The sequence below is a fragment of the Malurus melanocephalus genome, unplaced genomic scaffold (assembly GCF_030028575.1).
Source record: "Malurus melanocephalus ecotype Western Australia unplaced genomic scaffold, MMel_1.1 scaffold_14, whole genome shotgun sequence".
Taxonomy (NCBI): Eukaryota; Metazoa; Chordata; class Aves; order Passeriformes; family Maluridae; genus Malurus; species Malurus melanocephalus.
Genome location: NW_026623246.1, coordinates 4,341,481 through 4,354,288, shown reverse-complemented (window position 1 = coordinate 4,354,288; position 12,808 = coordinate 4,341,481). Strand labels below are relative to the sequence as shown.

The following is a 12,808-nucleotide window of genomic DNA, read 5'->3' as shown; positions in this document are numbered from 1 at the left end:
GCTAGGCGGCACTTGGCCGTGTCCAGACCTCTCAGCGGGCCCAGAGCCTTACAAAACAGGCAGGTGCTTCCCCGTGCCYGGGGTTCTGCGGCGGGCGCATGGCCTCGCAGAGTGCCCAGGAGGGCGTCGGTGACCCCGCGCCGTCTCCAAAGCAGCCCGGCAAAACTCCCAGGTATGTGGGCGTGATGGAGCCCTTGCAGTTAGGGCGGCTGGTTCTGGCAAGGCAGTATATCTAACGGGTAACAAGTATTAAAAAAAAAACCAAAAAAAAAAAACCCAAATAGTTTGTACATCGTTACTCCTCCTCTGTAAGAGTCACTAACAGCAGGAAAGACACTGAGGTGCTGGAACTTGTCCAGAGGACAACGAAGCTGGTAAAGGGTCTCGAGCACAAGTCCTATGAGGAGAAGCTGAGGGAGCTGGGGGTGTTTAGCCTGGAGAAGAGGAGGYTCAGGGGTGCCCTTACCGTTCTCTACGACTCCCTGAAAGAAGGGTGCAGCCGGGKGGGAGTTTGCCTCTTTTCCCCGGCAGTTAATGATAGGACGAGAAGACATGGCCTCAGCTGCACCAGGGGAGGYTCAGTTTGGACATTAGTACGRAATTCTTCATAAAGAAGAGTGATTACATACTGGAAGGGGCTGCCCAGGAAGGTGGTGGAGTCCCCGTCCCGGGAGGTGTTTRARGAAATACACAGTGCCGTGGTCTGGTTGACAGGAAGGTGATAGGTCCTAGCTTGGACTCGRTAATTCAGAGGTCTTTTCCAAYCTAATTGATTCTGTGGTTTGYGATCTGAGGGTTTACAATCTGCTCCGTGAAGTGATGGYAAATTTAGTGTCTTTAGTGACATCTTTTTAGTTGGTAGTTTACAAAGCACTCCTGTGCACAGGAGTTAYGTGACATCTTTGTTATTTTTACTTACAACAATTTCTCAGTGAGTAGCTGAAAAGTTCAGAGTTCCAATTTCAATACTTCCCATGTGTCAGGTGTGTCCTCTGACACTGTTTCTTTTGCTTTCCTTTCTTACTTCTTACCTCTAAAGGTGGTTTGCCAAGAGTTATGCAGAGATGTTGTTTTTCCAAGTCCCTATTYATATAAAAGAAGGCTGTTACTCTTAGCACCTTCAGTGAAAGGGTAATGTAGGTCATAACTAAATAGCTTTAAAATAAGTAGATGTATCAGTGATGCTCAYTAGAACAAAGATAGTTATCCTGTTTCAGGTAAAAGGATTCAGACTTGTGAGATTCCTAGTTCTGAGTCTTCCATGTAAAAATAGATTTTTTTACTCTTGTTTGTTTGTATTGTGAATGGATATACTTTTGGACTGAGATACTTTTGAAGACAGAGGAAGGTTAAAGAACAGTATGTCAGGGCATGCACACTAAATCAAATCTCTGATTGGTATTAGGATAGGAATGGGATACTCCATGACCATCAGGTTCAGTTTAGGCMAGAGATTCCTTGGTTTGGATATAATCTGACTAAATCCACTTCTGATCTYACTGACTTCTGTTGTCACCACCTTCCCGCTTTGGTTTACAATGTGACAAATACTCCGCTGTAACAGGAGTGTTGAACCTGTGATCTGTCTGACCAGTTTTAGCTAATGCATACAAAACSTAGTTTGTTGTTTGGGGTTTTTTTTTACCAAATGAAATAATTTATATTTTTYTCTCAAGTGAACTGGTACTACTCATGAAACCACAGCAAACATCCTCATTTTCCCTAACTTTGGTGTCCCAAGATGACACCTAAGGAATAGGTGTTATCTTCTGTCTTCTTACAGATATATAGTCTTTTTTTCCCCTTCCTAAATGGGGAACAGATGAGACTCCGATGCTTCCCATAACTTTTTCGGAACAGATGAGACTCTGATGCTTCCCATAACTTTTTCGGAACAGATGAGACTCTGATGCTTCCCATAACTTTTTCTTCCTTGCAAACCCTCTAACCTATTGGTGTGTGGCATTCAGCCACTTTCTTGGCCTGGAAAGTCACTGAAAAGATAACAGCTGCCCCACTTTTTTTTTCCAAAGGGATACCTATAGCTGTCTACAAATGATGTCTTTACCATGCCAATATGTAAGAAACTCAGTGTCTTCTCATTCCAGAAATGTTGACCCCACTAGGTCAAACTTCTCATAAAGTCAGTGCCTTTCTTTCCCGTGTGCTTACAATGGAGCTCCTAGAAATGGTGCAGAATACTGTTAATCAGTTTGGTGGGTATGTGCAACGTTTATAGCTGCTTGCCATGAATTTTACAGAAAAAAATTAAATAAAACCTCATTCCTTATAAYTAAGAGTATTCCAGGAGTTATATATAATCTTATGTACATAATCCTCTCTCTGATTTTGGAGACCAAAAGACGAAACAACTCTGCAATTTTAATGAAGTCTTGTGACRTATTCTAATATCATGATCAAGTACAAATACATGTATCGGACTTTTGCAGCTCATGGGCAAGAGCTTTTATCAGTGTTGCCACTATGATGCACCCTCAGTGGCCCATCAATACATGTTTTCTTTTTTCCTATTTCAGTATTTCCATAGAATGGGTTGCACTGTATGTAGTCGKTTTTGTTCTTCTTTTTTATCCTTACTTGAAAACATGGTATAGTTTCTTTTATAAACGTGGGTTTTTACTGTAAAGAAGCATAGTTTTTCATAAGCTTCTACCTATCATAAATTAATATGATAGGTTTTCTAAAGATGGACAGATTTTAAAAATRCAGTGAGGGAGTCTTTACTTCAGGAGCAGGAAGTTCTGCTTTCTCAGGCAAACATCTGTGACAGYTCAATACTTCAGACAGAGGCAAGATGTTGCTAATCAGCTGATGATCAGCATTTGGCTTCTTTTGGAGATTTTGATTAAAGCAGAAGTTACCAYGCCATATGCAACATTAGACAGAAACAGCAGTGTGTGCATATCATGTGCATACAGCTTTTCATGTTTGAGCCGTTACTGATTTTCAYATCAGCTGTTTCAGTGCCAAACCCACCACTGATTACCATTGTTCAGGATCGTAGTTTGTATCTGTGTAATATAAAGAATCTGCAGTGTGCTGTGCTATATTAGAGCACTCACCCATCTCTTCTAATCTCTCATAGGAGGCTACATTAGATGGTTCAACATGAACATTGAGACAGTGATACAGGGGACAGTAATAGAAAAATTGATGATCAAGGACATCCTGTACAATTCTTGACTACATTTGGCATCTTTTCTCAGGCATTAATCATAGAATCATAGAATATGCKGAGTTGGAASGGACCCATCCTTRAGTCCAACTCCTGGCCCTGCACAGGACACCCCAAGAATCACACCATGTACCATAATTATTTCATACAAGCAATACTCAAGTATATTTCCAAAATTTGGATTTTGTCGATTTTCAGAATGTCTGTGTTCAGTATTTATATTTGATAGTCATTTTTCCAAGTGTGATAATCCTGACCTCAGAGACACAAAAGCAGAAGGAAGAAGCAAACTAACTTCAGAACCAGAAAACTCATTTGTAGTGCAGTAGTGGCATTAGCCTCAGCATGGAGGCTGTGTGAATGATGGCCTTTGTTTGGGAGAGAGTTCATAGCAAAACAGGGTAGGCTTTTGCAGAGCTACTGCAGAGAAGTATGTTCTTTGAATATTTTTGAGTATTTTGAATATTTTGAATATTTTGAATATTTTTCTGACCCTTAACTTCTTTATGGCTATTTTTTAATCTCTTAAGGTATGTATCCAAATACAGATCATTAGTGAAACATGAAGCAAAAAAAAATAAATCTCAGTGGAAAACTATGGGCCCAGCAAAAGTTGCAGTGCCATCTCCAAGTGATTATCTGCTGAAACATTCCAAGGAACCCAAGCTAGCACCAAGTAAGTGTAGATAGAAAATACATGCAATGTAATGTATTTTTTTACAATAGAGAGTTAAGTCTGTGTGTCCTACAGTACTAAGTTATGGCAAGCTATCAGGTTGTAAAAACAAACCCCAGGAAAGTACTGGTTCATAGGGTCAGAATCAGGAAACCAGCTGTTGTAGGAATGAGCTTTGTCACTTGTGACGTTACGCTTGTTTTCTGCCAAAAAAGAACGTGAACTCAGACAGCCTGAATCAAATTGTTATTTCTGATAATGATAATGAATTTTCCCAAGTCTAGTGGGAAATATGATGGGAAATAATTATTCTTAATTGATCACTAGAAGTGAGACTTCTCAGAAGACTATTGAATTTCTGTTGGTGCCTTGGAGAAAAGATTACACTAAAATGGTAGAGTTTCTRTATTCTCTGAAAGGAGGATTGTGAGAATTTGTTTCCAGGGGTTAGGGAGCAGCAAGAGTAGGGCTTTTCTCTACAGAGAGACGAGTCAGACATTGAGGACAGCCACAGTGCAGGCTCAGCAAAGACCTCACCAAGACAGTCCAGTCCCGGCATGTCAGGCAGGCRGCAGAGTGGGGTGGTGAGGAAAGCCTGTCCTGTCAATGTCCCAGTGACCATCAGGCAAAATCGGGCTACAGGCCAGCTGAGACTGGATRGGACCATTATTGCCTAAGGGCTCTGATAACAAGTGCCTCTACTAAAAGTAGTTATAATTACATTTGAAAAAAGTCTTGTACTACTGCAGTTAAGAGGAAAGAAGTGACATATAAGAAAAACCCATCTGAAACAACATAGTATTTCCTAGGTTATGAAACTTCTGTTAGGCCAAATAAACATACATCACAGTTCATTGACAGGCAATTCTTTCATTATAGATACTGTTGAGTTCTACTTTTATATAACGCTGTGCATAGTTTTTGCCTTTTGAAAAGTGTAATAACATGAAATTGAAAAGCTTCTCATGATTATTACTGAGAATGTTTTACATGCTCTATTCACAGGAAAAAAAGAACAGGATGAAAAAAAATTGCGTCCATCAACATTGCCACTGAGGACATACCACCCAGTTATTCGGATTAGCAAGGATTTTGTAAATAAAAATGCAGTTGCTGTTATCACAGGGGAGCCTAAAAAGCCTCGACCTTTTTGTGTTGATACAAGACAGGGAGATAAATATCTCCTTGAACCTTCTGGACTTGTTCCAAAATACATTAAAAAAAAGGTAAGTTTTATTAAATTATATTGGAATTACTATTAGCAATGCCTATTTTATATTCACTGTTGCATTCTCCTGTGAAATAATTATTATTCTTTTTAAGATGTTTAGATACCACAGCTGTTTGTGTTAGACCTCTTGATTCATCGAGAAGAAATCACTGGCATTAGATTTGTGCCTTGCCTTTGCTCTGTTTTCATTTGCTTATGCTGTCAGCCAAAAAAATTTGCAGAATGATTGTTTTAAAACAGTGGCAATATGTCTTGCATTGGGAACCCAGGGAGTGTTTAATGGGGAGACATAGAATTTTGTGAWGTTTGAATGTTAGCTGCTTAGGAAAGACTGGCAGGGAAGAAGAGAGGTGGGTTACCCTTTGAGTGAAGGAGATGTTCAAATATGCGGAGTTCTGTGGAATTGCAACAGGCTGGTTGAGCCTGTGGGTCAGGATCAGAGGAAAGGCCAGCAACTGTCTAAAGTGTGTTTGTTATGGASCACCCAATAAGGTGAGGAACTGAATGAAATCTCTTTAAGCAACTTGAGGAAACCTTCAGATGACAAAGCAGCTTCTTATGGAAGACTGCTCTCTCCTTGATATCTGCAGAAAGCATAAGACAATGGGATGAAAGCAATGTGAAGTGTTTCCTGAAGCATATCAGCAGCAGCTTTCTTCATAGATGGTGGATGAGCGAACGAGTGGTTATGCTCCTCTAGTTCTGCTACTTCCAAACAAGAAAGAATTGTTCATGGGTGTGATAATCARTTGTAGTCTGGTTGGAACAGGCCATGTAGTTAGTTGTTCCAATGCCCTCGTGCTCAGCATCAGGGAGGACCGACTTGTGCTGACCCTGTACTTCAGGAGAGCAAACAGCAGCTTCTTCARGACTCCATGTGAGACAGCTCTGAGAAGCAAAGAGCTTGAGAGAGTTGACATGCTTTTCGGGAAAACCTTCTGAGCACAAGAACAGTCCATCCCCTACCCAGGAAAGTAAGATGTATCAAGACTCTGGCTTATCTAAACATGTAACTCATGACAGAGTATTATGCCAAAAAAGAGAGATGACATTTAAGACGTAACTCATGACAGAGAAGATGCTAAAAAGGACCTGAAGTCTGTGTAGTACTTTTCCACGGCTAAACATGTATACCAACAATGCTATTCATGGTGTTACCTAACACTAAAAGATGTGTGAATGATTTTGTGTTTAKTAGAAAGAAGGCACACTGATACCTTCTGGTTAGATGAGCTTCATTTTACAGAGGTTAAGGCGATATACATGTGTTTTCCCCAAGGACATCTGAGGATATCTTCGGATATTCCGACGTTATTTTTTTCCTCTCAGAAACACATCCCATATGGGATAATTTATCCTTCTTAGCTATTCCAATTTTCATGTATGTATTTTTGTATGTTGCAATGTTCAGCAAAAACCAGAGTGCAGGAAGACCTTTCAAAGAAATTTTATAAGAAATGTTTCCATGTCCATAGAATCTGATATCATGTAAAAAGGTAAAATAGCTCACCGTCATAAATAGGCTTCAAACTCCTTGCTCAACCATCCATTCTTATAGACATTTCAGTTTCTGAATTCTGTTGTCTTCTAAGGTTATTTAAAGAAATTGAAGGAATTTATTTATTTTGTTCAGGCTACAAAGATAATAATGTTTGAAACTTTTAAGAACATGGTGAAGTAAAATTTTAGTGCTCAGTAGCACAAATTGTCATTTCAAGCTATTTTTGCAAATGTAATATAGTAATATATTATGGATGGCAGGTATCTCTTTGTTTCCTTCAAATCACATACAAGGAACTTCTTCCTTTTGCTTACAGAGTTATGGTGTCACACCAACGTATGTGACACGGAGAAATGAAGAAATTAAGAGAGAGAGGGAGGAATATGAGGCCAGCATCTTAGAGGAACTCAAGAAGAAAGCTATGAAATGTCTATCTGATGAAGAAAAGACAAATATTTTGAAGGTGCATATTTTGATTTAGTGTAATTAGTAACATGTCCAAAAGATTAAATGAAGTAGTGTAAGTCCATATAAATAATAAAAGTATACTATTTTGTTTTTTTAAGTGAGACGAATGAGTTTGCTACTTTTTCACTAGATGGAGCTGTGGAACAATTGTAAACAATTGAACCGATCTAAGCTACAGTTTTAATCCAGTTTTTAATTCTGTTTGATTCTTATCTGCCTTAATGACTTGGAATTTCAGTGAAACTTCAAAGAGCAGATACTTATGGAGAAATACAATTTTTTTTCCAAACGTAGAATATTCGCCCTTTTRTTGGCAGTTTCTGTCTTCACATTGTTACCTTGCTGATTAAAGCATAAAGTCATGTTTTACAATGTGGCAAAAARAGAAAACAGAAATAAATTGCACTGTAGTCATATAACTATGACTGAAAAATTTGTATTTTGTCAAGCTGTTTTGGATATTGTCTTTCATAGAGTTTTTATTGCACAGGATTTTCTAAAGAGAATTAATACCATAAAAGAAGTAGAGCATAAAAGAGACATTTTAAAAGTATATCCTGTCCTTGAACTGGAATTTTTCCTGACCACTTTTTAGCCAAATTTCCTATGAAAATAAAGCTTACATGACATGTGTTTGTCAGTCTTCCCTTAATAACTTGCTCTTAGTGTCCACCTGAAACAAATGAATTGATTGATGGACAGCTCAAGATGCCGAGTACCCCCCAAAAAAAAACCTAGAGAGAAAAAACAGTGTCTAAAACAGTGTCTAACTTGCCTGCAAGATTAAGCGGTTAATGGGCAAGGTCTGAAATGTCTAGCACAATGGTGTCTTTGGCATATACAACAAGCAGGAAGGTGTATGGGAGTGAGGTGAGGGTTGCATTGGCAGCGATATAAAGAACAAAACAGCATACTGTTTTGAAGATTAGAATATTTTTATGGTGGGGAAGGCATGGGACAAGCTGATGGTCCAGCAAGTTAACTATGCAGCAAAAATATACGTGCAAAAAAAGCATGTAGTTCAGCTGCTCACCATTCTGCATTTAGTTTGAGGAAAATTATTTTCTCTATTTTTAAAATACTGGAATGTACTTTTAAAATTTTTAAGTTTTTGGATTGTTTTTATTAACTCAGTATTTATTTATTTTTTTTTTTTTCAAAAACGTTTGCACTTTCATGGGCTTACTCATATTGTCAGGAGGAATTAGTGTCCCCAGGGTATGTGGCTTCTACCCAGTGCTCAGCTGTAGACATATGGGAATTCCTGTCCTTTAAAATAATTGACATTGCTAGTGAACACATGTGCACTATCTGATTTGAAAGAATACGTGGCAATAGATGCCTGACACCAAAGTCAAGCCTCATGACCTTACAAAAATAAAGGGAAGTAATTTGTGCCAACATTTTTTGAACTCTCCATTATCCTTACTTTGGTTGGGATTTTATGAAAATAAAAGAGAATGTTGATAAATGCAGTGTATATTTCTCACTGATCCAGTATGTGTTAGAATTCCATATACAGAGTTGGATACTCAGTTTGTGATCTAGCCTATAGTAACAGTGGTCAGCATATTACATTGTTGGAGGAGCTGTGAAGGAGATTTTTAGTCATCTGCTTTTGATCTCTCCAYTTGGTGGGGAATGAGCAAATTTGATGAGTGTATTCTCTAATGTTTTAAAATTCACTGTTTTCGATTATTTCCAAACCAGTTTTTACTAAWGTACACAATGAAGAATTATTTAAAGAATCTATGAATGACTCTTCTATGTTTGAAAAGATGAGATTTACTTTTATGCCTATATATTTGTAAACTGTACCTGATGCCTGGTAGAGTATRAATTTTATCAAAGTACTTTACAGCCTTGGATAGACAAGTATCATTACAAGACAGTAAATAAATATCCTTGTTGCTCTAAGTTTCACATCTAGAGGTAGGGTTTTTTAATTTAGGTAGACATTTGTATATGAAGATTGTTGGAATAACCTTTCTGAACAACACTTCATGTTGCTTAATAAGAATACGTAAAAGCATAAATTGTTATGCAATAAATACACTGGTTTGAATAATTAAAGTATTAGTTAATATTAAAGATTACGTTTTTCTTAGTGTTGGCAGGACAGTTCATTTTTTTCTGTTAATTCATGCAGTCAACAAAAGACAAGCTTTTAAGCAATAGAGCCCTTGAGTTCTGAAATAGAAACAACAATCTCCAAAGCTAAATATGTGTAAAAATAAACCCTCTAAATTTAACTTCAATATGTTCATCAGATTGCCAGTCTGTGAGAAAAGCTSCTTAATAATAATGGAGGACATGAGACTGGAAATCACAGTGTACCATAAAATCAGTCTGCCAATTGAATCCAGTTTTAGTTATGGAGCAGAGTTGAAAACTTTGGTTCTTTTTTTCTCAAGAGTAACTTCAGTTCTTTATTTTTGARGATACCTCATTATATCCTCTAAGATGAACAGAACTGAAAGCCATAAATCTTTTGGTGAAGTGTTTCCTCACTGATAGGCATGTTATGTTATTTACTRATTGCTGTCTCAGTTGCTTGTCAGGTGTGATTATTAAGTTCACCCATATAGGACATTTGATGCACTGACTAAACTCTACTAAATCCTCACATATGTGTGGATAGGATGTATAGATTTTGATTATACTTTTGAGGAGAGAAAGTAAGAGCAATAGTTGCAGTAATTGTAAGAAGGATATAAAGACAAGATTTAAATTTTATTTTTCTACCACAGTCTAGTTCCTTTCAGCATATATTTGGTGGATAAAAGTTGTTTCTGGTGTGAACTTAACAGGCTTATGAATAAGTTTTGGATTATAGAATTTTTAAATTTTTAAGGTAGAGTTTTAATCTCGAGGTTTTATTTATGGAAGATATGGCTTGCTTTATCTAGCAAGGTAATTCTCTGCACAGTAGTGTTCAAGAGAGGTAGTAGTTACTGGAATTATTATTGGTAGGGTCAGTGACAGTTAGGTTTTTAGTCCCAACGATAAATAAATTGCCTGTAGTTGTTATTGTAAATGTAGTTTAGAAGAGGAATGCAATTATTCAGTTTTTTTTCAAAGTACTATGTAGAAGTATTGTGGAATCAGTTCGGTGACCATGGTCTGAACAAAGTCTCAATTACAGAAAACTAAGCTGGTGGTGAGATGGCCTGAAACTGCCGCTGAATTTTGCTGAATTTTGGCTGGAGTTCCAAGTATTGTAACTCTTAGGGATTTAATTAATTTGGTCCAGTTAAGGTGATTACACATTATTMGTGTACTTACCTATTATTTTTCCATTGGTGTGACACTTAGCAAATGTAACATAAATAAACTCAAGTAGTTTATGTACATATTGTTCTTACTTTAATTTTTTCTCATATATTTCCTTTTCATGTAATGGCATCAGGCACTGAAAAAGAATTGGGAGGCCCTAAATAATGCATTTCAGAGACTTCCAGTACTAACAGACACCAGGTACAAGAGGATGCATAAAGAAGAGCTGGAATTAAAGCTGAGACAACTGGAACATGACATAGAAGCAATCGAGAAGCACAAAGATGTCTACATTGCAAATGTGTAAGGACTGTTGTTCAGATATTGCCTCTCTTCTCCTTCTTCTCTATCCCTTTTCTCCAAAAAGTGCCTCTTTAAATTCTCAGAAGACACTACTGTCAACTATTTAGAAGGAAATACTCAACTAAGTATGTAGCTTCTTAGAAAAGTTGTTGCATATAGCTCTCATCTGTACAATTCCCAAAATGTTTTGAAATAAAATTCGTAACTAGACTTTGAGTATAAATAGTGAATTTAATTTATTATTCTTTGTAATTTTTATTAACTACTGAGATTTCTATAAGCATCATACAAAAAGTATATAAAACACTGCTTCATATGTTTGGAGTACATCTTGCCTTGCCTAGCCAAAACAAAGGGAAATAATTGGCTGTCGAAGACAGCTTGGTAAATACTTCAGAATGGAATGGCTTCTGGAATACATATTAAAGAGTTGTGCTTTACTTAAAAGCTTGAGAGATTGTATTTCTAAACAGCTTGGCTTCTGCATAACATTTTCTGTACTCATTTTTTATTACCAAGACYAATTTTTAATGTGGAAACCTATAATAATATAGACTTCATGCAATACAGATACCACATATAGCTGGCTGTGTGTTTTTACAAGTGCATAATTCTGTAATATTATATTAAATCTGCAATTTAATTAGAAAAATGTGTTTTGACTGGAATTGTGTGTACTGTTAGAATGAAAGCAATATACAAGCATCTGAGCTTAAACTTACACAAAAATTATGTCAGCACACTATTGCAATTGTTTGTATAGAAGAAAAAAAATGTTTTTCTTTCCTACTGCTTAACCTTTGCTTCATAGAATCATAGATTTTTTTTAAATTAGAAAAGACCTTTCTCAGCCTTTCAGAACACAGTTTTTTTCTCTATGGTGTCAATCACTACCACCACCAGTGACATCATCATATCTGACACCAGCAAAGGATAAAGCAAAAAATTTGAAATAAGCTATGAAAAGCCAAATTTTCCCATACATTAAGTTCCTTTCCTGAATTTATTAGGGAATGGCTTTGAAGACTTCACAGTGATTTTAGGCTATATTTCTTGTGCATCTTATACTTGTCTGTGACATGCATTAGGAACTTGTGGGTGAGCAGGAATGTGTATTTTGTTCTTTGTAACTTATTGTTAGGCAATCATGTTTATTTTTTAAGGATTTAAGCTGGAAGAAAGCTGATGATTTGTAAAATGTACACACTGTATATTTTAACAAAACCACACTTTAGCACTTAACATGTCACATTATCTTCTAGTGAAATACCTGCTGTCCTTGAGAAATGCAATTTAATCAGAAGAGGCTGTTTCTTATGGCTTGAAACAAAAGGATTTGACTCCAAAAGAACATGCATTCCCACAGCCTCCCTCTCAGCTTTTGTTGGTAGACTATATGGCTGATTTAGGTTAGGATCTSTATTTGGTTCTTCCATTTATCATTAGTGCTAATTTTATGGAAGTGTAAAGTAGATGGTGGCCTATYCTTAAATTTGGGATAAGCAGCTAGGCCATGCTTAGAAACATTCATTATTCACTAGTAGAAATGACTGCTTTTTAAAATTGTTGAGGATATTAATATATTATTGGTAAATTAGGGAGTGAAAGGGGAAGGAATGCAAAAAGTATTCCTGCTTAACAGAAGAGGAAGAGACAAAAGCCAATGTCCTTCTGGAGCTCAGTGGACTGTCAGTAATGTCTTTCAACAGTGCTGTGGGTTTTTTTTCGTGACCCTCATATAACTCTTCACAGACAGCTCTGYTGAACGTTCCCCTCATGAGACATGTGAATTGCTTCTGTCACCTTAATGGAGAGGCTGTAACTCCTTTTGGTGTGTATTCTATGGGACCTGCCAACACTTCTGATTATGGAAAAAGGATATTATAGTGAAAATCATTGAAAATGCATGCAGAAGGATAACATTCTTACCCTTTAGCTCTCTCTGGGAAGTTTGACAAAATAAATTTACTGAATCCAARGAATGTAACTCTGTATTTATATGTTCAGGAAATGCCAGTAATGGAAAATATAATGCTTTTGAATCAACTAATATGTACCATGGGTATAACAAAATTAAAACGGTGAATAAACTCAATTGTTCTGATAGAGTTGCTCCCTCATAAAAGCTATTAAACAGTAACAGAAATAAGTCTGTCC

General features: G+C 36.9%; 1 protein-coding gene across 1 annotated transcript; it reads left to right on the top strand.

Annotated features, from left to right (window-relative positions):
• Nucleotides 1-12,808, top strand: ENKUR (enkurin, TRPC channel interacting protein). The gene is made up of 5 exons (XM_057384023.1): nt 1-172; nt 3,727-3,872; nt 4,878-5,098; nt 6,921-7,067; nt 10,482-12,808. The coding sequence occupies exons 1-5, from the start codon at nt 99-101 to the stop codon at nt 10,653-10,655; spliced, it is 762 nt and encodes a 253-aa protein (XP_057240006.1). The 5' UTR covers nt 1-98; the 3' UTR covers nt 10,656-12,808.

Coding starts and splice junctions, on each gene's coding strand:
- ENKUR (XM_057384023.1), top strand. CDS start 99: ATGGCCTCGCAGAGTGCCCAGGAGGGCGTCGGTGACCCCGCGCCGTCT. Junction 173..3,726: donor CAGCCCGGCAAAACTCCCAG/GTATGTGGGCGT, acceptor TAATCTCTTAAG/GTATGTATCCAAATACAGAT. Junction 5,099..6,920: donor CAAAATACATTAAAAAAAAG/GTAAGTTTTATT, acceptor TTTTGCTTACAG/AGTTATGGTGTCACACCAAC.